General features: G+C 37.9%; 2 protein-coding genes across 6 annotated transcripts in view; one reads left to right on the plus strand and one right to left on the minus strand.

Annotated features, from left to right (window-relative positions):
• LOC107601302 (G patch domain-containing protein 8-like) overlaps positions 1–17,611 on the minus strand; it is a 44,882-nt gene extending 27,271 nt beyond the window's left edge. The window contains exons 1-3 of one of the 5 annotated variants that reach the window (XM_016293451.1): positions 11,480–11,560; positions 9,294–9,329; positions 2,737–2,755 (exon numbers count right to left, since the gene is read on the minus strand). Coding sequence is in view for 1 of the 5 variants with exons in the window: in XM_016293449.1 (XP_016148935.1) it covers positions 11,480–11,557; positions 17,506–17,550 (123 nt within the window). In the remaining 4 variants the exon portion in view is untranslated. Of the gene's footprint in view, positions 1–2,736; positions 4,035–9,293; positions 9,330–11,479; positions 11,561–17,505 lie in introns of those variants that run through there. The other 4 variants (XM_016293449.1, XM_016293452.1, XM_016293453.1 and 1 more) reach the window with 4 other exon arrangements.
• A 6,488-nt stretch (positions 17,612–24,099) lies between these two features.
• Positions 24,100–27,348, plus strand: part of LOC107601304 (mitogen-activated protein kinase kinase kinase 14-like) — an 18,693-nt gene continuing 15,444 nt past the window's right edge. The window contains exon 1 of the mRNA XM_016293459.1: positions 24,100–24,204. The gene's annotated coding sequence lies outside the window, so the exon portion shown is untranslated. The remainder of the gene's footprint in view (positions 24,205–27,348) is intronic.

Raw genomic sequence — 27,348 nt, forward strand, 5'->3', positions numbered from 1 at the left:
AATAAGGAGAGGAGAAATACAGTGTTTATGTTTATATATATATATATATATATATATATATATATATATATATATATAAATAAAAGTGTGCATTGGGAGAAAAAAATACTTATCTACACATACACGCACCACAAATAAAGACCATTATGAACAAAAAAGAAATAGGTGAAAACAAAAAACCATTAACCAGCATGCAGCTTTTTGTTAAACCACTTTTAACAAAAAGAAACGGCGGTGTTAGTCATGTCTGTATAGTAGTAAGCATATACAGGGAGGGAGAGGGCAGCAGAGAGCTCAGGATGTTGTTAGAGATGAGGACAAGCATACAGCAGTGATGCACAAGGTCATCTAAACAGATGTCACAACCTACAGAGGGTGAGCATAAGATGGAGCAGCCATGAGTGTTGTGTGAGAGGCGAGGAGTGGAGCAAGAACTAGGTTAGAGCATTATGGGGTAGGGAGGGAGTGATCACCCCCACAAGACACACCCACTTTTCATTAGCGCTGCCGATTGTTTGCCACGCCCTTCAACAGTTTGGCCAATTTGGATGCGGATTTAAAATTAATTTTTATAAAAATACTGTCTGTTATTGGAGAACCATAAACCTTGTTTTAAGTAGTGCTTCAAATAGCTACTCCATTTCTTTTCCTTGCTTTGGTGTTAAGATTGCTACTGGGATTTGATCATATTTTTCCATTTATTTAATGGGGTTATTGCAACAGGCCTCCTGAGAGGTCCATAACTAAAGGGTTGGGTGGCAATTACATTAGATTGAAATGAGAAAACCTGTGGCAAATTTGAGAAGACCATTTCCTTAGTTCATCTTACCTTAAACAAAAGGGTATGAAAATTAGCTGTTACATAAACCAATAATCAAGCACACCATTTTATAGATCTCTAAACAATAGAGCCCAATAATGATATTACACTACTGAACGTTAAAACAGAACTTTATGCAAGTTATGTTACTTTGTGTAAGTTACTTTATGGGAATTTAATTATATATACACTAACATTCAATTGTTCAATAATTTGAATGCTTTTAAAAGAAGTCTCATGCACACTAAGACTGCACTTATTTGATCAAAAATGCAGTAAAAACAGTAGTATTGTGAAATATGATTGCAACTGTTTTAAAATATACATGATAAAAACAGATTAAGTGATTATAGAGATGCCACGTGTTTTCTTCAACACACCTTCTGATGTTCATTCACGGTTAATTCGTGCAATAACTGATAGTAAAGAAGAAGAGATGATCGAAGAGATGATTATGAATTTTATAATAAAATTGACAGAATTTGAAAACTGAGACTTACATCACATGTAACAAAGTACAAATCTTATTGCAATTAATCGGATTGAAGGAGTGCTACAATTAATGTTTCATTAAGTTTTGTTCATGCATCAACTGAAAACAGCATAGATTGATTTTTGATTTAAGAATAGAAATCAGTTCATTAAAATGAGAATTGATTAAAATCAATATTGTCAATCCAGCCCTAGTTGTGTTCCATTATACAGTAGGTTTGAGTTAAAAGTAATACAAGGCTCTTTGATGAATAGAAAGTTCAAAAGAACAGCATTTATTTGAAATAGAAATCTTCTATAACAAAATAAAAGTGAGGACTTGCTATAAAACCCCGAACTTTTGAATAGTAGTGTGTATCTCAAACCAATTAGCATTATCGTTGTTATATAAAAAATCTGAACTAACAATTACTAAAAATGAGTTCTGAATGTTTGCTTTTATCATACCCAAACAAAAACAATCAGTATCTTATTGGCCATACAAATGAACGTGCGTCAATCTCTCCTTTTACATATGTTAAAATAATCTATACTGAATCTTTAGTTCACTGCATATATATATATATATATATGTGTGCGGTGATAGAACGTGGAAACGTTTTCTCCAGATGATTAGAGCATGGGGAGCTGCACTAATTCTCATCTTGTGCAAAATCCCCTTTGGGCCTCTGGACATCCAAACACTTCTGTGCATGTTCTTCCGTTCAAATTACAGGGATGAAAAAAGAAACAAGACTGTGGGATAACGATCATTTCCTTTTCTTGTATTTATAGTCAGCAGAGGAGGCCACAGAGCACACATCAAAACTAGCATACGGCCAATTGCAGCAAGGGACTCATATGTACCTCTAAAAAAATCAGACGGTAGAACAGAATTAATCAGAAGACACATGAGCTCACTGCGTACAGACGAGACGGCAGACCGCAGCATCGAAAGAGTGCAAGTTCCAGGATCTTTGGTTTATCAGCAGTGCAGATGCGCCTGCAGTAAGCCCAGCCCAAAAGGCCTGCAATGCAGTGGCTCTGCAGCATCCTCTGCTAACAACACACAGCATTTCATCATACTGAGGATTGGTGGAGCATCTAAACAGAGTGTGCGTTGAGCTGACCTCACATTACCTCTTCCTGCTGAGTGGAGCACTTTACATCGCAATGGTGAACTCCTCTTTCCCAAACAGGAGACCATTAGATCAAGAGAAACAGAACTTGATGAAGAGAGCTGTCTTTGTTTAATCCTTCATATTAGCCAATCAGAATCAGTCAAACGTGGCCCCGTGAATGGCGTGTCAGGCAGACGTGGGAGGAGGGTGGGTTTTGTGGGGACAAACGGATGAATGCACTAAAATAAAACAGACAGATGAAGAGCAACAACGCCGAAGAATCCAACAGCAGTGCAAGTGGAGTGAAAACATGTCCATACGAACCTGGCTTTTAAACCCTGGGCTGTCAAAAGAACAGTCAAACGTCACTCAAACTGAAGAAACTGGCCAATCTCTACAGCTTTCTACTGGTCACACTGTCTCTTTGATCCACTACATTACCACAGTGAATTCACACATCTACAAATCCACTAACTGGCAGTTAATTCATATAAAATGATTAAAACAACAAAGAATGTTATATTGTCCAAACAGATACACTCCCACAAGAAAAGAGTGATAGAGAGTGATGTTATCAACATAGTAATAGCAGGGAGTGAGAGAGGGAGAGGAAGGTGGGATTAAATTAAAACAGGACAGAGATGTGCAGGGCAGCGAGTGGATTTCCAATGTGTAGGTATTTGTGACAGCTTCATTAAGACTGACCTGAAATTCAGTCTAGAAGAATGAGATCACAGTAGATTTGACATTTTATATTGTGCATTACTGAAGCATGGGAAATTCATAGTGGCGGTGTTACAAAAACATGTCACCTTGTAAATAAAATTTGAATAAACACACATTTCTAGTATCTAATGTGCTCCTGTCCATGAAAAATCTGAAAATAAGACAGCATCTGCTCTCTAGATTTGCCTAAAACTATTATGCTGATACATTGGAAACAAAAACCCCTTTAAAGTGACAACCACACTAGGAACGGTCTCGGTGACCAATGGAAATGTCAAATCTAATAACTGTAGGTGTCAGCCAGTGGTGGCTGATGATGAAACTATTTATAAGGTGACTGTGTTCCTGCTGACCTTCGTTCTCTACAGCTGGACGCCAAAAGGTCCTTTAAACAGAGAAACAACCAACAAGCGCCAGAGAGATCAAAGCGGGAAAGTGTTACCAACTTAAGGTGGGGTAATGGGCTAGCCAAGGTTTTTTGGGGGGTGGGGACCTAAACAGCTGGTGTTGCATCAGTGTGCTCATGGAAGAGAAGGTGAGAGAGTAATCTAGCACATTCCCTTCCTTACTGCCACAAGGTGGAAACTGCTCAGGACCAAATGGGAAGACAGCAGAGGGGCTTTTTATTGTCACATTCACGTCCTTGTCTTATGCACAGTGGCCACAAATGCGCTGTATTTTAGCAACAGTTGAATGTCTGAATGATATTTTGAGAGCAAAATATCAAACCAAGAGACATCTGAAAACAAATGAAGCTAGAGCCTGGTTAAACTTTACTTTTAACAACAAACTCATTCGCAACATATCACACTGCATGCTTTAAAATCCAACAAACATTTGCTTTAAAAGTGAGCTATGTTCCTTAATGCATGCCACTTGGTTTGATATTGTGTTAAATAAATAAATGGCATCAATTAAGCCCTTTCAAGCCACAAGCTTTAGAAATCTTGATGTCAAAATCCAGCATTTTTCCCAAAAATCCCTGGCGCCTAAAGGGTTAAGTGTGGCTAAAGTGTCCAAACACTTTTTGGTGCCACTGAGTTCCTGTAAAGTCCTGGGTTTCAGTGTTAAAAGGATAGTTCACCCTTAACCAGAAAGAGTTTCTTTCTTCTGCTGAACACAAAAGTAGATATTTTGAAGAATATTTTTTTTCCATACAATGGAAGTCAATGGGTACTAGCAACTGTTTGGTTACCCACATTCTTCAAAATATCGTCTTTTATGTTCAACAGTATAAAGCAACTCATACATTACATTTAGTCATTTAGCAGACGCTTTTATCCAAAGCAATGGAAGCAATCAAAATCAACAAAAGAGCAATATGCAAGTGCTATGACAAGTCTCAGAATAGGTTTGGAACAACTTGAGGGTGAGTAAATGACGACAATTTAAAATTTTTGGTGAACTATCCCTTTAAACCTCTTAGCTTTCCAATAATAAAAAAGACGACTGTCAACAAAGATGATGGAAACCACACCTCAGCGATCCGCTTGTTATGACTGATGTCACGTGTCACCATTTCCAGGTCCGAGCACTTTATCAGATGCCAAAAGCAAACAACATATGGTGCTATTATATACTCAATGTCTGCTGCAATACCACCAAAATATCATAATCCTTACTTTTATCTCCATACTGAAATCTCTGGTGTCCAGACAGAATGATTCATCTTCTGAATCATTAAAAATATTGGTGACTGGGATCCTGTAAGCCAAAATAATGTGTACATTGTGAGTTTTTGAAAGCTTAAATTAAATGTGTGCTATAAATAAATAGTCCTCATTAACGGCTGTTAAGATTCTCAACTGAAACAGAGTGGAGGCTTGGACCCGGAAACATGATTTGTTACATCACAGCTTAACAAGCAGATAGGATCGCATCAACAGGTCAGTGCTGTCTTGAAATGGCAAACCTTGACCTTTCCATCAGAGCATTACTGGGGTTAACTTTCATACAGAAGATCACCAAGAGCTTCATTAAGAGAATGTGTGTGCATGTGGTTGCAAAGCTAAACTGTGTGAACTGAATGTTCTGAAGAATGCAGGTGTCAATTTCTGGCCTATTAAGTGGCAAAATTACTGTACCAGTGAGCTATATAATTATAGTGTCTCATCAGTCAGTAATTGGGGTTTACGTAATTTACTTTTTATTGTTTTATTTATGTTAATACTGTTGGTATAAACAAGTAACTGAAGACCATTTTTTATTCTCACGATAGCTGTGAAAACAGTCGCAACAGCGAATGAAATAAATAATCAAACAGGGGAACCTACACAACACCCGAAAGACTAATGTATAATAAATGTGTCCAGTCAAGGTGCAGATGTAGCCTATACCTCCAATCTTGATTAATGGATGATGACTTCAAATACTTATTTTTTATATATACAGTGGGGAAAAAAAGTATTTAGTCAGCCACCAATTGTACAAGTTCTCCCTTTTTTTTCTCATTTTGTCTCTCTTAGTTGAGGTATACCTATGATGAAAATTACAGGCCTCTCTCATCTTTTTAAGTGGGAGAACTTGCACAATTGGTGGCTGACTAAATACTTTTTTGCCCCACTGTATATATAGATCATTTTAAGTGTAGACTGCAATGTTTGGGTCTCACTCAGACCACAAAACTGATGGGAGCAGCTCCAGTGAACAACACCAACTGGATTAAAAAAAAAACTCAGAAGTCACCATCGCTGTGAGTTACCAGAACCCTAAAAGACAATGCACTCAGACCGGTTTTCCGATGTGGTTCTGTTCACACAGCACAGGTTAACTAAGCTCACTTTAAGGTCGTCCTGAACATTTAAGGGAGTGATTTTGGTTACAAATACTTAACCAAATTGTGTGAAAATAAGTAACCACATGTAGCAGTATACAACATGACTGACAATTGTATTTTCTGCTGTATCAATGCAGTCATTCTGAGTTTCCTGCAGTAGTCATAGTGAAACCTCTAGAGAACTCATACCAAGAGTGATAATCCAATTTGTGATGCGTGTGATTTTTGTCACTGCCCAGTGCACATCTCCTTGGGTTAGGGGATGGGAGAAAAGAAAATGAGTGTTGAGATACATAGTAAGATGAAGGGGAGTGTGTGTGAGAGAAACTAATGCTACTGACTTAACATGCAAACAGACAAACAAAGGTGTTGAGAGAGCAAGAAAAAGAGGAATGAGTAGATAAAAGCATATGGGAAAATAAGAGAAGATCCCGATTACCACAGACCTCTAGCTGCCTACAGATCACACACAATGATTGGCAGAGGAGGGGCATGGGAAAAACAAGAGCATGGCAAACACAGCGCTCGAACAAGACACACACACACATATGCACCGATGGCTGTCACCGTCCATGGACCAGCTGCTAGGACTTGTGTGATATAAATACACCACTAGTGTTTGGTGGAAAATAGCCCTGACACTCTAGATCAGGGTTCCTCAAATCTTGCCCTGGAGGGCCAATGCGCTGCAGAGTTTAGCTCCAACCCTGATCAAACTCACCTACCTGGGATTTTCTAATGATCCTGAAGACATTGATTAGCATGCTCAGGTGTGTTTGATTAGGGTTAGAGCTAAACTCTGCAGGAAAGTGGATCTCGTGGGCCAGATTTGAGGATCCCTGCTCTAGATCTAGAACAGGAAAACGGGTGGCAAATTAATGAAAGCACATGTTGTTGTGTGATTGAGGAAACATTATGAACTGTGTATTATACTCCGAGTGTAAAAAATTGACAGTGATAGCCATCGTTTTCTGCGGTGTGTAGCGTCTCTGCTCTTTACAAACACTGCGTGTGGCAGCTCTACTCTCCACACTAGTGCTGGGCGGTCTGACCAAAAATGTATATCACGGTATTTTTCAAAATTATACCGGTTTCATGGTACATGACGGTATTTTTTTTTTCATGCATGACCGGGTGTTAACTATATTTTCTACTGATTGAGAGAGGAAATACTGCAGTATATTGACTTAGAATGCCCTATTTTCCTGTCATGATGAGTGAATATTGTCAAAAAATACCACACTAAATAGTGACTAAACACGACCCCTTTTAATGCATGTTAACCAGGAGTCACTCTCATTTATAATCGCGGCATCGTCTGATAAAATCAACATGCATCTACACTAAAGAGCGGCTATGCGGTTGTTTTGGCTATATTACTTTTTTGTCTCATGCAACACTGCCTGCGTCTGAGTAACAAACTAAAAAATAAAATAAAAAGTGCATGTGATATTAACAGACGAACTACGCTCATATTTATAATTCCAAACAATCAGTAAGCGACAGGTGCTAGGAAACGCTGTTTTGTACTCATTTATTGACGAGTCGGCTGCACTGAATGCGCTGCTTCTCTGCCGCTCACTGCACAGAACAGACGCCGAGAGAGGTGACACTTCTCAGGAAAAGTCAGACCTCTTGTTCACGGGACAGCACTGGCGAAATCTTCCAACTGAACCATAGCTAAGGTTTATCCAAAACAAAGTTGCTAGGTTTGTCAGTATGAATATTCTATGGAAAAAAGCCGCTAAAAGGGTCTGAAAGTTGCTAAATCTAGTGCTAAAGTCACGCTCGTGTGTGTGTGAGACGCGGGAGCTGATGGCAGGGGGCCGTGGATATTTGTGGCGGTCAATGTGGATATTGTGGATGAGTTCTTCTGTGTGCTCACTTTCTATTAGTTCTACAGCTGCAGTTTTGGAACTTTCACACTTCATAACACATACAGCCGTTCCCTCACCACAGTGCAACAGTGAAAAGGGACCCCTTTCAAACAGTGTTGCGTTCCGAACATTGTTTAAGCGACATACACAGATATTGCGGTATTTTAAAAATTCTTATCATAACAAAAATAAACACCGGTATTCGGTATGAACGGTATACCGCCCAGCACTACTCCTCACCCCTCCATAGACAATAGTGCAGGAGCAGGACTCATTTGGTTCAGGCAGGCAGGCAGCCAGGCCACCACTCCTGCTCTCTCTCCCGTCCTTCTGACTCGCACTCTGGGACGGTGGCTGCTCCAGACAATACCGCCTAGATCTGACCGTGAGATCCGAGAAATCCTGATGAGAATGCTTCTACAGCTTGTGTTACAAAATTGGACAAAATTGGATTACAAAAAAATATTGGACATGATTATATAATTCAAAGTCAAAGACTTTAGTAATAAAGGCTAACACATGCTACAGAAATATATACATATTTTTTTTATCTTATTTTAAGATCACTTTCACCATGTCCAGTGTCACACTCAACAAAAATGAGCTTTTCAGCCAGTCTGCTTGGCCCATTGCACTTGTCCTGCTCAAATTTTCACTTATCCTATGTAATGTATTTTTAATTTACATAAATAAAAATAAGTGTATTTTTATGTATGTGATGTCATTTGTATTCACAATTTTAAAATATTACAAAATAATACAATTAAAAAATAATCATTTTATTTACCATAAAACACAAAATAAATAAATAAAAATATATACAATTTAATGTGTTAAAATGTTCCAATAATAGCTGGCTCAAATGGGACACTCACATTTTTTTTAGCAGAATTGTTGAGCAGACACAAATGCACATGGAAAAACAGGTGTTTTTCATTAAACAGATGACCTGTTTTTAAAGACAGGACTGCAGATGTTTTATATGGGACATAAAACTCTTAGCCATGAAAGACGTCACCAGCATTTTAACTTGATTTTCATGTAGATTACAAAAACTGATAATAGAATAGAAAGAAACAGGAAATTTTTGAGCATTTACCTAATCATATTTGCATAAATTTGCCTTAGTCACGGGGTCTGAGTGTAACTGGAGAAGAAAGGACATCATGGAGAGGAGGAGAGGCATCAGGCATGCAAGCCCCTGAAATACAGAGCGAACCAGAGGAACGAGACGGAGAGACAGAGACGAGAGCTGCCTGCGATATTATCTACATGCCTAGTCAGCGAAAAATGCAGTCCCAGTTGCACAAGCACCATGCCAGCACATAATGACAGAGGGTACTGTACACCAAATCACTGTGTTGGAGAGACAGAAAGAGGGACAGAATGATGAGAGAGACAGAGAGAGAGAGAAGAGATGAGAGACAGAGAGAGAGTGAGAAAGCGTTACAAGGAGCCCCTAAAGAGACAGGAGGAGGAGAGCAGAGCGTGCAGATACAAACCGGGTCAGAGCTGCTTAGCTAATTGGGGCCAATTCGCTGCAGGAGAGAAATGTCGAACACCCCAAGTTGTGTACAATACTGAAAATATCTGAAATAAACTGTCCTACACAAACACTTATACAAAAAACAAAAACACAGACAAGATACTGGGCACTAATGTGCTCACACACACACACACCACTTTCTCTCAATCAAAACGCACACACACTCTCTCTAGCTCCACTATGTGAGGTGGATGACACACTGAGTAGTTCATATCTAAATCAGGTCAGTCTAGCTTGAATCAAATGGAGCAGACACACAGACCAGTTGCGTAATTGAATTGGTGGCGTGTCTGCGTAACAGAGTTCTGCCTCCGAGTCTGACAAATCTAACTGACTCAGAGTTAATACATTGACAGAGTGCTTTAATTGAACCACTGGATGTCTGTGTGCATAGATGACTGTCCTTTAGCATTAAAGTCTAGCTCTGAGAGTTGACGCACATCTTCTGAAGAGGTGGTTGGACGGTTTTGTTTCTTTGCCTTGTATGCTTGGGGGAATCTATTTGCAGGAGGACAGAGAGAACTACAGGGCCTGTTATAGTAATGTCAAACCTACAGCATAACCTCTATTTGGTGGCTTATGCCGCATGAGCGTTTGCAGCTATAGCTTTGGTGTGCCTGTTTAATACACTAGTTGCTGATTATAGAAGCAAACCATAAATAGTATAGAGTTTCAATCATTTGGTGGGATTCTCTTTTTAATCTGTATCATATTATACCTACTACCATTGATATATATATATATATATATATATATATATATATATTCTTTTATATATATATATATATATATATATATATATATATATATATATATATATAGTCTTTTATGCTCACCAAAGTTGCAAAAACATTTTTTTATAATGCTAAATTTAAAATAACTAAGTAATAATTAATATTTTTGACATGTCATTTTCAGCTGTCATTACTTCAGTTTGTCAGTGTCACATGATCGTCAGAAATCATTCTAATATGATGATTTGCTGCTCAAAAAACATTCCTTTTACTATAATTATTAATGTTGTAAACAGTTGTGTATAATATTTTTGTGGAATCCTTGATTCTTTTTTCAGGATTCTCTGATGAATAGAAAGTAAAAAAACAGTTTGTGTTTATTTATCAGTGCTTATTTAAAAAAAGAAAAACCTATTGCACCATTATGAAAGTCTTTATATTTGATCATTTACACTTTAAACAAATTGAATGCATCCTTGTTGAAAAAATAATAATCTTACTGACAACATTTGAACAGTAGCATATAAAAAAATATATATTATTGTCATTTCTGGATCGCTAGGTTAATTCATAGTTTATCATCTTCTTTGTTCAACCTGTTGCATTTGTAATCAGCCTCTCCTTTTCTATTAACTTGTATAACTCTACCTTTAAATAAAGAGGACTAACTGTACTGTGGTCTGGATGTACTGTGGCTATCATGACGGCCCTTGGCATCCTCCTACACTGCAGCTGAATCGAGCTCATCCAGGTCAACAGCCAGAGGGACCTACTCATGTACACACGGACAAACACTCCAGGTCTGTACTGTACTGAAACGGCCTTGGATAAGGCTGTTACTCATAAAATTAAGCAATCACGGGTAACAGATCAAAATCTACATTTTGGTCAAAGAGTCTGGCCAGGGTTGAATTATACATTGTATGCGCATGACTGTGCATGTCTGTTTGTATCGTTTACCTTTTCCTCAGGGTGCCATCCACTTCACATTTCAAACAAGTGTCCAAATAAAACACTTAATTCTGGAATACCATCTAACATCACACAAGCACATCCATTACTCACTCGCATCTGTGATCAAAAAATTATAAAAAAAACAGCAACCTGATCACAGTGATTGGTACAATCCAACAGATCTCCTTCACCTGTGTCTTCATTATACAGTCACACAGGTGATGACACCAGATGTGTTCACTGAAGGCCGGGGTGGAGAACAGGGAAGGGGTCTACGGTGGCCTCCAGAAAGGGAGTGTTGACATATTTACGTGATTTGACTATCTCTAAAATAAGGGAAGGGGCTGACCATAGAGGTGGTGTGGCTATCCCTGACTGGACCAATCATCCACACTCTCACATACAGGAAGCAGCTGTTCTAGTTAACTGAACAAAGTGAGGTGTGCGGCCTTACCGATTCTATGGGCTTGTCCAAAGACGCCTGTTCCAACTCCAACTGACCTTCCTCATACTGGTCAAAGTGATTTCCACCCTGAGAGGACAGAGAGACAGGGAAGATGACAGATTACAGCAGAGCAATCATTTCCTGTAAACTTTTTTAGGCGCTAAAATGAAAAGTCTTGTTAATATTTCCCCTCTAAAAATCTAATTACACAGGAAAAAAACGCCAAAATGAACAACCAGAACAGAGACATCCAGTTTTTGTGAACCAATTTTTGACTTCATGCTCAAAGCTAAACTCCAGAATAACTGGATCATTCATCTGCCGCGGTTCCGACAGCAGGAATTTAATCAGATGAGAAAAAAATGAGGTCACCTTGAAAGGGAGGAGGGGTGATTTCCAATCCACCTGCTCATCTTTTTCCTCTATGAAAGATAGCTCAGTCAATTTAGATTTTACCCCCTTTATTCCTGTTATTTTTATCTTTTGCAACTCACTACTGAACAGAGATAGTGAAAAGAGAAAATCTGCAGGCAGTTAAATGAGATCGGGCAGGAAATAAATCTGCTAGTGCCACAGCTCAAATCCAAAACATTGGACCTCTTTGGCCTTTTAAAGCTTGGGTCTATTACAATATAAACTAGAGACCAGTCTAAAAGTAACACACACTTTGTGTAAGACAACTCTTTAAAGTTTCAATGTAACAGATACAGGGATTGATCTTTTCCCCCCCCATATTGTCATGTTCATCTGAGTGATAAAAAAAGGGGTTAAGACTTGGATCTATTCATCATTTGTTGATCTGAATGTGAGTTTGAGGTTGAATGTAAGAAGAGGTCAGGGTTTAAGTGGACTAAATGATTGAAGTCCGAGCTCAAAAAAAATGAACCTTTTTTTTTTTTGCTATCTTCCCATTTAATTTTTAATTCTATTTAATGCTGACTTTGAATTCACCTGAAACTTTTCATCTTAATATATGAATATTAAAGCGCATGAATTACAGGATCATGGCAAATGAGTAGATAGGAAATATATTTAATACAAACAAACCGCTCAAAATACTGACAGCAGCTAAAACTGGTTAAGGCTGTCAGCTGTTTTTGTACACCACCATGACTCTCCAGCTCTGTGTGCAATCACGAGCCTCTGCTACAGGGAGTCATGGGTCCCAATGACAGGCCAATGACAAACACACACCCACCTGCATACACACCGCTTAAACCAGAACCGGCCACTACAAGATTCTGAATAACACAGTAATAAATTCACTCAACAATACCATGGTTGCACTTTACATTTATTCGGTGCTACAACATTCAATAGCATACTCCCACTTACATCCAACGGGAATACTGTGCGCTCTTACACATGCAAACAAAGAAAACACGCTCTCAGCAGGGTCATGATTTGACATGCTCCTGCCCTCTGACACAGCACAGAATGTTGTGGCAGCAGAACAGCAATACTGTGCTAGAGAGGAGAGATTTGTAGGCAGAAGGATTATGCAGAGGAGCAAAGGAATACCACGTATGACAGATGCATGTGGTGCCTTCCCCAAAGGAAGGATGAGGCTACTATATCCTCTCATCTAATCGGTTGGTCTAAGGCTGTCTTTGTTTAAACTCTGACCCGAGTCACTGCTTAAAGCTGTAAGGCATGAAACAGCACCTGTTCTGAGAATTTACACTCTGCACTCACATCCACACACAAAAAACACTCAAACATCAGGGGAGCAGTCGTCCCGCCTGAAAGCTTGCTTTGCGTTCACCCGAACAGCTGATGACAAGGGTCAGACTCATTATGAGAGGTCTGTATGATCCCACTGCTCATCTACTACTGATGATAATGTGAAAAAGGCGGGCAGCAATCATGTATTATACAGCTCTCTAGAATACTTAACTCTGATTGGTCATTTGCTGCATTGAGCAGTCAAATATGACCAATAAAAGTGGATATTTCACTGTTGTCCATGGCAACATACTACTTCCATGTCTCTCACAACTCTGCAGTCATTACAAATCAAAACCCATCACTTTGTGAGAGTGTATTAGAAAAACATGTGACTCTGCAGAAAAATCTAAATCGGATTGCAGATTATATTACTATATAAAATGTATATAGTAATATTAAAGGAACAGTTCACCCAAAAATACAGCTGTTCAATTTGGGACTAAAAGAACTGATCAATGCCTAATTATGAGAAATAATTCCCGACGGAAATGAGACAAACGGTGACGACCCCTGCAGAAGACCTTTCTGGGAAATACACTTCTATCCTGCACGGATTTTACTCTCATCCCGTCTGCTGGTAGCAAAGACATCTGCCCGGCGACAGCAGGATCAGTGACAGTTTGAGTCCAGACCCCTCAGGAGCCAGAGCTGAACTTATATCAGCAGAACTTTGAACAGAAAGGACAACAACTGAGAGAGAATATGGCATGGGGCACATCGATCTATATCAAGAGAGAAGAAATCAACATAGAAGCTTTGCTCTAAGCGAAAAGAAACAGAAGGAGTTTTAAATGAACTTTCATTTTTCAGCATGCACACAAAACCCTTGTTTAACTGCAGCCAAGACAGGAGCACAATGCAGAAATGTGACTGACAGTTTGTCTGTTGTGGATCAACCAAGCAGAACACGTGGCTCAGACCGCGTAGCGTGATTCATCAGACTTTAAGCTGAAATCACAACCCAAGTTCTGCAACTCATCTCTGAGATCCTGCACACACCTCAGTGCTGCAGCTAGAAACACAACCAAACATGGAGAGAGAAACGGCCACAGCCAAGATAAATAAACCCACTCCATCACCCAATTAAAGACATCACAACCTTGAGCAAACTGCAGAATGCAACGCTGAAGCAATCCACTTGAAACGGCATGGTGTCATGTCCAGTCTTTACATGGATAGACTTGAGTCTAACTCAAACCAATACTGGTGGACTTATTTAGCCTCTTCAGGCTCACAAATAAAAATATGCAGTGCATTCGGCTGTTTGCCAGACACTGCAAGTGAAAAAAGCCAACAGTCAACTAAAGACAAGCCTGTGTCATAGACTGTCAGACTGTGTCTGTTGCATAAAACAAAAGATTTATATAAACATACCTCATGAATAAAGATAAACCAAAGGCACAAAGGTGAAGCAACAGACATACAAAACTGACCACTCCATCAAGACCTGAAAGGAAAGTACACAGACCAGCACATTGGTATGCTGGCCACAGTCAGCAAGAGGCACTGCTGTCAAAGATAGAAATACTATGCAGGTAAACACACAAAGCATTTCAATTCACAATGCATCGCCTCGCCTAAGACAGAGATGAGCAAAACGTAAAAAACCCAAGGGAGAATAAGAACAATGACCACAGTTATGAATTTCTGAAAGTGACCTCTGTAGGACGTCTATTAATATTTACTTTCAGTCTTCCAACATTTCATCAGAATCAAAATCAGAATCAGAATGAGTTTTTATTGCCAGGTATGTTTACACATACGAGGAATTAGTTTTCATGACAGAAGCTCCACAGTGTAACAGAATGACAGTGACAGAACAAAAACACAGATAATAAAAAATAAGTAACTAAGGAATAAAAATATACAAATCGACAATTGTATGTACAGGTATATAACAATAGACAGTTGTATGTACAGGTATATTATGTGCAAATTGAAATGTAGACTGAGTGTGTGTGTTAGATAAATAAGTGTATGAGTGAATAAATAGTGTGTGTTCCACAGTTATTGTCAATGGGCGTAGTTATATTCCCCTTAACATATCACAATCTGAAGCTTAACATGCTAAAATTTGATTTTGACAATCGGCTAAACAAAGTCAGAAACGTAAATGTGCAAAGACAAAGAGCTTTTTCTTAAATGCATCTGAAGAGTTCTCATGCCTTCTTCAGTCATTGTTCTCTCAAAGCAGTTCCAAATAAACTCTGACTTTAGTTTTCTATAAATACATGACGTGGTTCACTAGCATGCACTGTGATGCAAAGCTCTGCATTTCATTTCATTTCGATAACTGACACTGTCTAATTCCAAATACTGTGTCTAATATTTGTTGTGAATTTTATTTATTTAGGGCCAACCTACAGTAAACTGAGTGAATGAATGAATGTGTAAATAAATAAATAAAACAGAGACAGTATGCATGCAAAGGAACACATTTCTATTGATTTATGCAAGTCTTGCATGTGCACACAGTGGGTTATTTTGTATATCTGAATAGGACAAATATAAAACTACTGCTCAAAAGATTTTGTAAAGTTTATAAAATAAGTCTCTTCTGGTCACCAAAGCTGCTCAAAAATACAGTAAAAACAATAATAATGTTCAATACTATTACAACTTAAACTAATTTAGCCATTACTCCAGTCTTCAGCGTCACATGATCCTTCAGAAATTATTCTTATATTCTGATTTGTTGCTCAAAAACATTTCTTAATATTATAAATGTTGACAACAGTTGTGCTGCTTAATATTTTTGTTGAAAGCTTGATTCATAATATTTAGGAATTTACAATAAACAGAAAGTTCAAAAGAACATCTTTTACTTGAAACAGAAAATGTATGTAATATTTTGTCTCTACTATTTGACAAATGTTTTGTGTTGTTCCTAAGTACTGAAATCTTACTAACTCCAAACTTCTGAACACTAGTTTAACAAGGCTGGTAAAACTAAACCTTGGTTAAAAAAAAAAAAAGTTTCAAACAGCAACAACCCCAGTGTCCAAACACTACTATCGATTGTTTAAAGAATAAACAAATGCTGTTAATTCTGTCGCCAGCTCCTGACAAATTGCCAAGGCAAACTTCTCAGCTGGCTGCTGGCTCTAAACTAAACTAAGGGCTTCACACTGTTCGTGGATGCTCTAATAAAAGCCTGTTTGTTCCTGTCAATACTCCATACACAGCCCAACTGGGTGGTTTTAGAAACCCTTCTTTCAGATGGGGGCTGGACAACATGGGCCATCTGCCTACACATCAGTGCGGGACAAAACTACCCCAGCCTTTAGATAAATCAGTAGAGATCCTTCACAGAAGGACCATAAAGAATTATATTAAGAAACCCTCAAGACAAAAACAACATTCCTTGTGCTTTGCCCAAGAAGGTCTACAGCACTATTTCTCAAGAGATAGAGCACAGAAAATGTTACATGCATCACTCAATAAACCACCAAAAAAACTATTTTATATATGACAAGCCAACGCTCATCTGACATCAGCAAAATGCAACAAACAACGGATCTCTCTTATCACATTGAGCCCATGCATCAATACTACAGAACTTGTAACTGACGTTAAAGTATTCTTTATACCAGCTGGCATAGCTTGCAAACCAGGTATGCAAAATACAGCACAAACATGCCATTGTGCAAGACGAGAGTCAGTCTGAGACAAAAAAACAACAACAACAACAAATCAAACAATGCCTGTATTATTCACATATAGCCAAAACCGCCAGCATGCACAATACATGATATCCCGGCTAACGTCCTAGCAAAGTTAAAGCACAGTTTTGACTAAAAAGAGCTTTAACTACAAAACTCAGCTTTTGATTCTGAAGCTTCACAAGTACAAACAAACATTTTACATTCAAATGATTAATATACAGTCAGGTGGCCGTTAGTAAATGAGATATTTGCTCATATTATTTTGACTGAGGCGTTTATCTCTCAATGCCAGGCCAGCTGCGGTCATCCTAACCAGCGTCAAAACCCCTTCTCAAATTAACAACATATCCCGTCAAACACAAGGAGTCAAATAACGGCACTTCTCAGACTTCAGCGGCCATCTGGATATTCATTGGAAATTCTTAAAAATGTATGCGGTAACCTGGAAAGCGACACGGACAGCTCACTGGTCTCGAGCTTGTCACTGCTAAATTGGGACGATAACGCTGTTGTTGTGTCATAGAGGCAGCGCCAGCTCAGCGGCTCAAACAAACGATACCTAATTGTACAACGCACGGCTCTCCAAAACGCACGGTTCTCCAGTGTGTTTCGGATACGTGCAGCTCCTGTAGTCTTTTTTACCTGGAAATCACGTTCTTCGTTGAATCTAGAGAATCTGTCGGCCATTTTCTCTCCTGCTCGCCTCGTCTCCTGCGTTCAGACTTGTTCCTCTGATGACTGAAACGCCCAGTCAAGTAAGCGGATGAGCGATAGACCAATGGCAGTGCGCCTCTGTTGATTGATGGGCTAGCTGTCCAATCACCTAAGAGCGTCGTACTGCGAACTAGGGATGGGCGTATCGCTTGTTTTGTTATTTTATTGTATGATGTATATAGCATATCATTCATGTGATTCTTTGTGTCAGCTATCTTTTGTTAGTTACTGTGAGGGCCCCCTCTGGTGCCAGAAAAAAAATCCCATTGGCTCACAAGCTTGTCAAAGTTCAAAAAATATATATAAATAAATAACTTTGAATCAAATGGAAATCTCTTGACTCTCAATTATCCAGTAGTACACTAAATTAAAACAACAACAACAACATTAGTGTAATAGTATCGTAATGTGATATTTCCAACATTTCACCAATAGATGAACTGTTACAAGATATTTAAAAAACAAACATCAATTTAGCACGTAGGTACTATGTTGTAAATTGGTTTTCATGCTTCAACCAGTTTGCACTTTCAACCATCTTTTTGAATGTGTAAAGTGAAAAGGCAGACGTGTTAAAGGTTATATAACATTTATAAGTGATGAAGCTTCATATACAGTAGGTACTAAGTTAGTATACATCATAAAGGCCTTCAATGCACAGTATAAATTGTAATAGATGTAGTCATTCAGATAAGACAAAACTGACAAATGCAGGTATGTGAAATGCTCATCACACAAGAAGTATTTCATGCATGTCATGCATGGCATCGCCAGTTTTAAAAGTGATGATTGGTGTAGCTCAACAAACGTTATTCATATAGTATTTTTCCCAAAAGTATCATAAGAAAGCATTAAAGCTTTTGGGAACAGCAGCCCTGAACAATGCTTATCAGAGGACAGAAAAAAACATGTTTGAGTTATTTCACAATAAACAAATTTAAATCGTAGCCTACATAGTTTGTACAATTACATTTATTTAAATTGAACGTTGAAAGATAATATTGATCATGTTCTATTCTGTAATGTTAATAGAAATCATACACTGTCAGAATAAAAAGGTTGCATTTTATGCATGCAACAGCCTGTCACTGGCAGTCCCTTATGAAAATGAACCATGGTTTTACTAAAGTGACCATAGTTCAACTGTAGTATTTGTAGATTTGAATCATGTGTAAACAAAAACACATTTGAATCATGTGTAAACAAAAACATAACCTAATAAATTACAATTAAGGCATATTGAATGTTAAAATGTGTTTTAAACAAAGTTAAGTGGTTTTCATTACCCATTTTACTCTTAGTAATTTAATAATTTTATAAATTTCATAATTTAAAAGTTTAGTTCAGAAGTATCGTATCGGTATCGATATCGACAATACTGCCTTGAAAAATATCGGTATCATATCGAAAACAAAATAAGTGGTATCGTCCATCCCTACTGCGAACGCATTGGCTCTGGAATAAAGCATTTGAACCATCGCTGGTGTTTGTTCTTCATAGCATGAATGGTAGAGTGAAGGAATACTGTGCATTTATTGCAAAAAAGGAGTCTGGACACCTTTATCAAATTTACGCAAATGTGGTTTACAGTTGCTAGTACTATTTTATATAAACCTTTTTCATTGAACTTCATGACAATACACATTTTATTCAGTTTGCTATTTAAGATATTTTTGTTTTGTTATTTTATTGTATGATGTATATAGCATATCATTCATGTGATTCTTTGTGTCAGCTATCTTTTGTTAGTTACTGTGAGGGCCCCCTCTGGTGCCAGAAAAAAAAATCCCATTGGCTCACAAGCTTGTCAAAGTTCAAAAAATATATATAAATAAATAAATAAATAACTTTGAATCAAATGGAAATCTCTTGACTCTCAATTATCCAGTAGTACACTAAATTAAAACAACAACAACAACAACAACATTAGTGTAATAGTATCGTAATGTGATATTTCCAACATTTCACCAATAGATGAACTGTTACAAGATATTTTAAAAACAAACATCAATTTAGCACGTAGGTACTATGTTGTAAATTGGTTTTCATGCTTCAACCAGTTTGCACTTTCAACCATCTTTTTGAATGTGTAAAGTGAAAAGGCAGACGTGTTAAAGGTTATATAACATTTATAAGTGATGAAGCTTCATATACAGTAGGTACTAAGTTAGTATACATCATAAAGGCCTTCAATGCACAGTATAAATTGTAATAGATGTAGTCATTCAGATAAGACAAAACTGACAAATGCAGGTATGTGAAATGCTCATCACACAAGAAGTATTTCATGCATGTCATGCATGGCATCGCCAGTTTTAAAAGTGATGATTGGTGTAGCTCAACAAACGTTATTCATATAGTATTGCTCATAGCTAATCAAATCTTTTTAAGTGATTCTTCCCACAGCTGAAAGGCAAACAAAGTTTGTTGTGGTTTTAGTTTCATCCAAAACCTATGTACAACAAAATAAAAGCATCATATAAATTAGATAATTCAGTCAAAGATTAGGTCATTTGATCATAGACATAGATCAAATTCTGCATAATCGAGATACTATTGGCATAATCCAGTCCATTTTCTTATTCTATCTAGGATGGGACGAGGCAGAGGAAACAGTTACGTCAAGTTGGACATGAGTTAAACCATTCCTCAGGATTCCCAGGCTGGCTGACTGTGGCCCATTTTCAAAATGATATTACTTTCAAGGTTTTCCACATCCTCTCATGGGATGTTTCTTTCTCCAACTTTTGTGTAAGCGTATACTGTACAGGTATGTGCAACCCAATGTACCAGTAGATGGTGCTGTAGACCAAGCATTGGCATTATACTACTGAACGCTGTAGATTCATGCACAGAAGATGAATAACAAATGTCATTTTCCTAAAAATGGAATTAAAATGAAAGACGTTCTAAAGAACATTCCAACTTTTTAAAACCACTGATGTGCCTCCTCACCGCAGTTCAAATGCTGTGAGATAATCAATGGAAATTGTCCTACATTTTTGAACAGGTATGAGTGGGTATGTATGTCACTTTTACATGATTTCCTAATTACAAATATCTCAAATAAGCGAACAAAATGAAAGTTTAAAGTGTTCTACATTGAGATCCTATAGGGTATTTAATTGCCCTTTTCTCAGTTTAATTTTAATTCATTAAAATTCACAAAACAGTTTTGATACAAACAGTCAATCTGTCCATTTAAAGTCAACCTCAACTGCTTTCAGAAAACTTTACTTTCAGTATGAATCTTCAGCCGTGATGTCACGTTCGTGTGTCTGAAAACCTAGAGAACTGTCTAGCTAGGGCTGCGTTCCAGTCCATTTTGTATGCCCTTGACTCGCAAACTTCCCTGCGTCTCGTTTACTCGGATGTACGACATTGATTACGCGTAGGTACTAAGTTAGTATACATCATAAAGGCCTTCAATGCACAGTATAAATTGTAATAGATGTAGTCATTCAGATAAGACAAAACTGACAAATGCAGGTATGTGAAATGCTCATCACACAAGAAGTATTTCATGCATGTCATGCATGGCATCGCCAGTTTTAAAAGTGATGATTGGTGTAGCTCAACAAACGTTATTCATATAGTATTGCTCATAGCTAATCAAATCTTTTTAAGTGATTCTTCCCACAGCTGAAAGGCAAACAAAGTTTGTTGTGGTTTTAGTTTCATCCAAAACCTATGTACAACAAAATAAAAGCATCATATAAATTAGATAATTCAGTCAAAGATTAGGTAATTTGATCATAGACATAGATCAAATTCTGCATAATCGAGATACTATTGGCATAATCCAGTCCATTTTCTTATTCTACCTAGGATGGGACGAGGCAGAGGAAACAGTTACGTCAAGTTGGACATGAGTTAAACCATTCCTCAGGATTCCCAGGCTGGCTGACTGTGGCCCATTTTCAAAATGATATTACTTTCAAGGTTTTCCACATCCTCTCATGGGATGTTTCTTTCTCCAACTTTTGTGTAAGCGTATACTGTACAGGTATGTGCAACCCAATGTACCAGTAGATGGTGCTGTAGACCAAGCATTGGCATTATACTACTGAACGCTGTAGATTCATGCACAGAAGATGAATAACAAATGTCATTTTCCTAAAAATGGAATTAAAATGAAAGACGTTCTAAAGAACATTCCAACTTTTTAAAACCACTGATGTGCCTCCTCACCGCAGTTCAAATGCTGTGAGATAATCAATGGAAATTGTCCTACATTTTTGAACAGGTATGAGTGGGTATGTATGTCACTTTTACATGATTTCCTAATTACAAATATCTCAAATAAGCGAACAAAATGAAAGTTTAAAGTGTTCTACATTGAGATCCTATAGGGTATTTAATTGCCCTTTTCTCAGTTTAATTTTAATTCATTAAAATTCACAAAACAGTTTTGATACAAACAGTCAATCTGTCCATTTAAAGTCAACCTCAACTGCTTTCAGAAAACTTTACTTTCAGTATGAATCTTCAGCCGTGATGTCACGTTCGTGTGTCTGAAAACCTAGAGAACTGTCTAGCTAGGGCTGCGTACCAGTCCATTTTGTATGCCCTTGACTCGCAAACTTCCCTGCGTCTCGTTTACTCGGATGTACGACATTGATTACGCTGCACGAGTGCCCACTTCTGGCGGAACCCTTGGAATGGGCTGAACTGGAACACCCTAAGCACTTGATCACTTAGAATCCGCTATGGAGTTGGTTTATTGTTTACATGTTTCCCCTTACGAATTTGTTTGGTGCAGCATTCTATATGCATAGATATGCTTGGGCTGTTATAAATGTAAAAAAATAAATAATAATTTATATATTATAGAGTTGTTTGGGGTGGGGACGTCATAGTCGTGTTGCATTGTGGTCTATGGAGCGGCCTGAAGTGTGCATATGAAGCAGACTCGCTCCCTCGGTCAAAATCGAGGGGTCGAGGGTCTGTCCATGTAAACTTCCCTGGTCCACTTGAGAAGTGGAATGCACTTCAAAATGGCGGCGAGGTTTCCCCCCCCCAGGGGAAGTGCTTAGGGACGTTCGCGAGTGCATGTCTAAAAGTGGAGTAGAATCCCTAGACAGCTGCCTGAACGCGTTTGTGGTGCCCAAGCATGCTGTCTATGTAGCAGTGCTGCCAGACGTACGATAATTATCGTATTTGTACGATAATTTTGACCTCTGTACGATGTACGATCAATAATGAAAAAAATCCCATAATGTACGACAATTTCGACATTTCAGAACGTGTTTTTTCCAAAGTCAACCTCATCAAAACAGAGCCATGAAATTGGCTCATTACAGATGCTCTAAATGGGTTGGTGCACACCTCAGGACCCTCAAGCAGGATTCTGATGACAGCGACTCAGAGGGGGAGTTTGGACCTTCCCACAAGGTATGCCGATGGCCCTATGATTTCCGCGATGCGGAAAACACGGATGGAATTGTGGGATCCAGTCAACGGAATTTACTGTGTAATGCGGAATGTCAGGTAATTTGTCAAAGTTTGGATAAATTAATCAACAGAAGGTCATTGCACTTAAATTGTGATATGGACTAGTATCTGTAAATATTAAGCCGCAAAAAGGCTATTTAAATATAAATCCTGCGTGTTCTGTGTCTGTCTGAATCATGTCTAGGTCTGAATGAATGTCACACGGTTTTGTTTACTACACACATACTGAAGCGCCAGTGAGCTCAATCTGCCGTCTCACTAAATAGGACATAATAAATACATGAACAACATCCCCAGAACTGCTCTGAGAGTCAAAAATATATAGTTTCTGCCAGAAATGTATTACTATTGTTCAGTAGAATGTACGTACAACCACTACAACTAAAATTATTAAGGAATAATCACAATATTTCTTCCATGTTTTAATTTTAATTGTAAATCCCCTTTGTTTGCCCAAAAATAAAATTAGTTTAATTTTCATTAATTAAAAGATCAATTAAATGTATGTGTTATATGCCTTCATTCGATAACCAGAAAAATTAAAAGACATAACGCAGAATTTCTAAAGAAAAAAAAAAAAACATTTCATAAGGCTATAAACAAAAGTAGTTTTTATGCATTCAAATAATTAGACATATTAAAACACAGAATTTGGTAACAATAAACAAGATGAAAAAAATTTGATGTTGAAGTGTATATGTTTCATTATTTAATTAGACGCGCTTTTGATTAATACAATTTAATTTAACCATTTAAAAAGGAGTCCAGAGAAAAATTGAAATGGAAAAAAAAAACAGAATCCAAAAAAATGTAAATTTGGAATTTAAAAAAATGGAATTTGGGAAAAAATAAAACGTATTTCATAGGGCCCTAGCATAGTTATTTATTTATTGTGGTAATTTGAAGGTTGTGTCAAAAAGTTGTTGTTTTAGTCTAATAGATAAATAGCTGTATTCTGTACGTTTTTACTCGTGTACGGTAATTTTCTTCCAAATACGATAACTTTGAGCTTCTGGTACGATACTTGGACATTTCCAATCTGGCAACACTGCTATGTAGGCAGCTTACTAGGATTTGACACGCATCCTTCGTCTTCCTGTCTCAAAGCGACCAGAAGAGCTCGACAACGTCCGACACAAGACACATTCTCCTGGCTTATTCAAAACTGTTAAGGTAAGTCCCCTTAACTTTACTGAATTACCCTTACAGTGTCCGTCACGAAGGCCTGTCTTTAATAGAGACACGAGCTGGATTCACTCAATTCTGTCTCGGAGGATTTTCTCTTGATTTTGTGCGAAATGGCGGAGGCTCGAAGGAGGAAGTTAGACGCTTCTGCCTTTCATCGTTTAAAAATGTTTTAATGCTTTTCTTCATGCAAAAACTCACGAACTTTCAAAAGACTGTTACTATAAATGTCTAAAAGATAATTGAGAAATCAAGTCGTTGGGAAAAGGATTTTCTTGCACACATCTCTTGGATGTGAAATGTGTAAGAAAAAAGTTATGTTTCTCTACATATTATATGTAACATTAATTAAATAGCAATCATTTATTCAGTTGCTCAACTTTTACATTTGCCTTGAGTGTGCAAGGATCTTCTGTAGTACAGTCCACATGCCCTTCATATACAGTACATAAATGCAAAGTCTATTGTCACGTGTTTAATATCTATCCTCGAAAGCCTTTATGTAATGAAATGGAAATAGTGTTTCATAGCAACAGCCTTTTATGTATTGCGTGTCTCTTGGTGTTAAAAGTGCAGAGGGGTCCCTGACAGGTAATCAGGGGTCTGTTTGCAGTGGGCTGAGCAACAGGTCCAGAACTTGCAGTCTCCACAGTCCCTGAGTTTAGACTTTAGCAGGACTTACTCAGGCCAAAAGCATCTTGTTCATGTGTGGGGGCGTGAGTGAGTCACTGCTTAATGTCTCAATGTGTGTGTGTGTGTGTGTGTGTGTGTGTGTGTGTTTCAATCTGTTTTCCTTTAAGGCAATACACTACAAGCAAAACTGTTTTTTTTCATGCACTGGTCAATTTTGAGGCTATTTTGTTTCCATAACACGTCTTTTTCTTTCAGACTAGTAGAAAACAAGCATCCAAAATACACATTCAAGTGTTTAATTTATTACCCTTTATTTATTTGCATCTGTAGATTTCAATTACAATAGATATCTTGAAAGGATTTTTTCTTAAAATGATTTTTTCCCCCCTCATGCCAATTCACTTACACCAAACTCTACAGTTTTATTCCTATCTTTATTCCAAGCTGGTTGTTCATCTATTATTCGCCTGGTTTATATGAATTTTTATTCTTAAAACATGGGGATTTTTTTTATTTTATTTCTCGGATGTTGACAGTATTTTCTGATTTATGGAGTGATTAATTTAATATGTCAAAAAAACTAAAACGTGAATGTTGAACCTGGATTTATCCAATTTTCTGTATCCGTTTTGGAAATGTATGCAAATTAGTTCACTTTTAAGATATTTCCTAATTTGCATATGTAAACATCATTTCAGAAAACTTGCAATACAAAAATGCAATGTGATTGAATTAACTGGGAAAGTAGGGTGATATTTATTAGTTTTACCCTATTCACCTGTAGTGTCTTGTGTTAAGTTGGAAAATTGGTTTTCATGCTTCAACCTGTTTGCACTTTCAACCATCTTTTTGAATGTGTATATAACATTTATAAGTGATGGAGCTTTATATACAAACATGCACACCCAAGTATCACCTTTTCCAAGAAAACCACTGTTTTAGCACTTAGTACCGTTTGTCTATGAAGTGATAATGACTGTGTAATTGCCTAATGTCTGGTCTTACAAACACACACACACAGTCGTTGTGAAGTGGACATTCCCGAAGGTTAAACCAATGTTTTTTGTCACACACTTCAGTGGTAAAAGGCTATCATTATACCTCTTAGCATGTGTGTGAGTTTCTTCTCGGCCCTGTCCCTGGCCTCAATACCACACTGTTCCTGTTTGAGCGGTCCGAAACATCCACACTTCTGTATGCCATAGATCGTTGAATCTTTTTGTGTTTTCTTCCTCATCTGCCTGTAGCTGTGTGTTCTCACTTCTGCAAAAAAAAAAAGCAGAACCTGCAAGTCTACATTTTTTTTGAATCGGTTGATAATTACAGGCTGTGAGTTTTGATGCGTTGATGAAATGTTAACGTCCGATAACGAGTTTTTGTCTGAGCGTTATAAGCCAAACCGCACCATTTCCCTGAACTGTTAATTAGAAATGACAGATGCAGGGTGTGGCATAACTCCCGGTTCTGTAGTAGCCTGAACATTAATTGTCTGTGACAAATGTGCCTAGAAAAAGTTTGCAGTGTGAAATTGACTTTGCTAGTTGTTTTTTCTCGCTTTGAATAATATACAGATGTGCGATTATTATGTGAACAATTCACTACCATTTAACAGTTTGGGTTGGTAAGCTGTTTGCAAAAGAAGTCTCTTGTGCTTAACCAAGGCTGCATTTATTTGATCAAAAATACAGCAAAAAAGTCATGTTTCCCATGATCCTTCAGAAATCAGACTCTAATCTGCTGATTTGGTGCTCAAGAAACATTTTTATTATTATGAATGCTGAAAACCGTTGGTCTGCTTAAAGGGGTCCTATTATGCTTTTTCACTTTTTGAATTTTAGTCAGTGTGTATGTTTGGGCATAAAAAAGATCTTCAAACTTACAAATCTCAAAGTCCACTCCAAAGGGAGATATTTCGTAAAAAAAAAAAAATCTCTTTTCAAGAACTACAACGAGCGGCTCGTTTGGACTACAGAGTTTGTTTTCCGGGTTTTGTGATATCACAAAGCGGCACATTAGAATATCATTAAAATAATTCCCGCCTATGGAAATTCGAATGGTTGGGGGGTGGGGAGGGGCGAGGTCGTGGTTAGAACGCTTGGTTGAGTTCATCAGACAAGACGACGACGAAGAAGTGCTGCTGCAGCCTCAAGTTTTCGCAAGTTATTACACATGCACCCAGGGGCGTGTCTACGTGGTGGCCAGGGGTGGCACCGGCCCCCACCTGAAATTTGGCTGGCCACCCCAGGTGCCCCCCCTACCAAATGTCTTGCCATAGGCTTGTTTTTAGTACATTTCTAATTTTAGGCGGTTTCTATAGTGTGATCTTAATGATAGTGTCGAGATCCACAATGTATGCGATCCATGTGCGCGAGGACGAATCTCTCCACTCCCAAGCGGATTTCCTTCACTCACACAAAACTGGACGTGTGCTTTTAACATACATCGTTCCGCAAACACCCCCCGGCCACCCTGTTTTGAGTCAGTCCCCCTGACTGCCCC

This window comes from Sinocyclocheilus grahami, unplaced genomic scaffold (genome assembly GCF_001515645.1).
Source record: "Sinocyclocheilus grahami isolate Dianchi unplaced genomic scaffold, SAMN03320097.WGS_v1.1 scaffold302.1, whole genome shotgun sequence".
In the NCBI taxonomy this organism is placed as follows: Eukaryota; Metazoa; Chordata; class Actinopteri; order Cypriniformes; family Cyprinidae; genus Sinocyclocheilus; species Sinocyclocheilus grahami.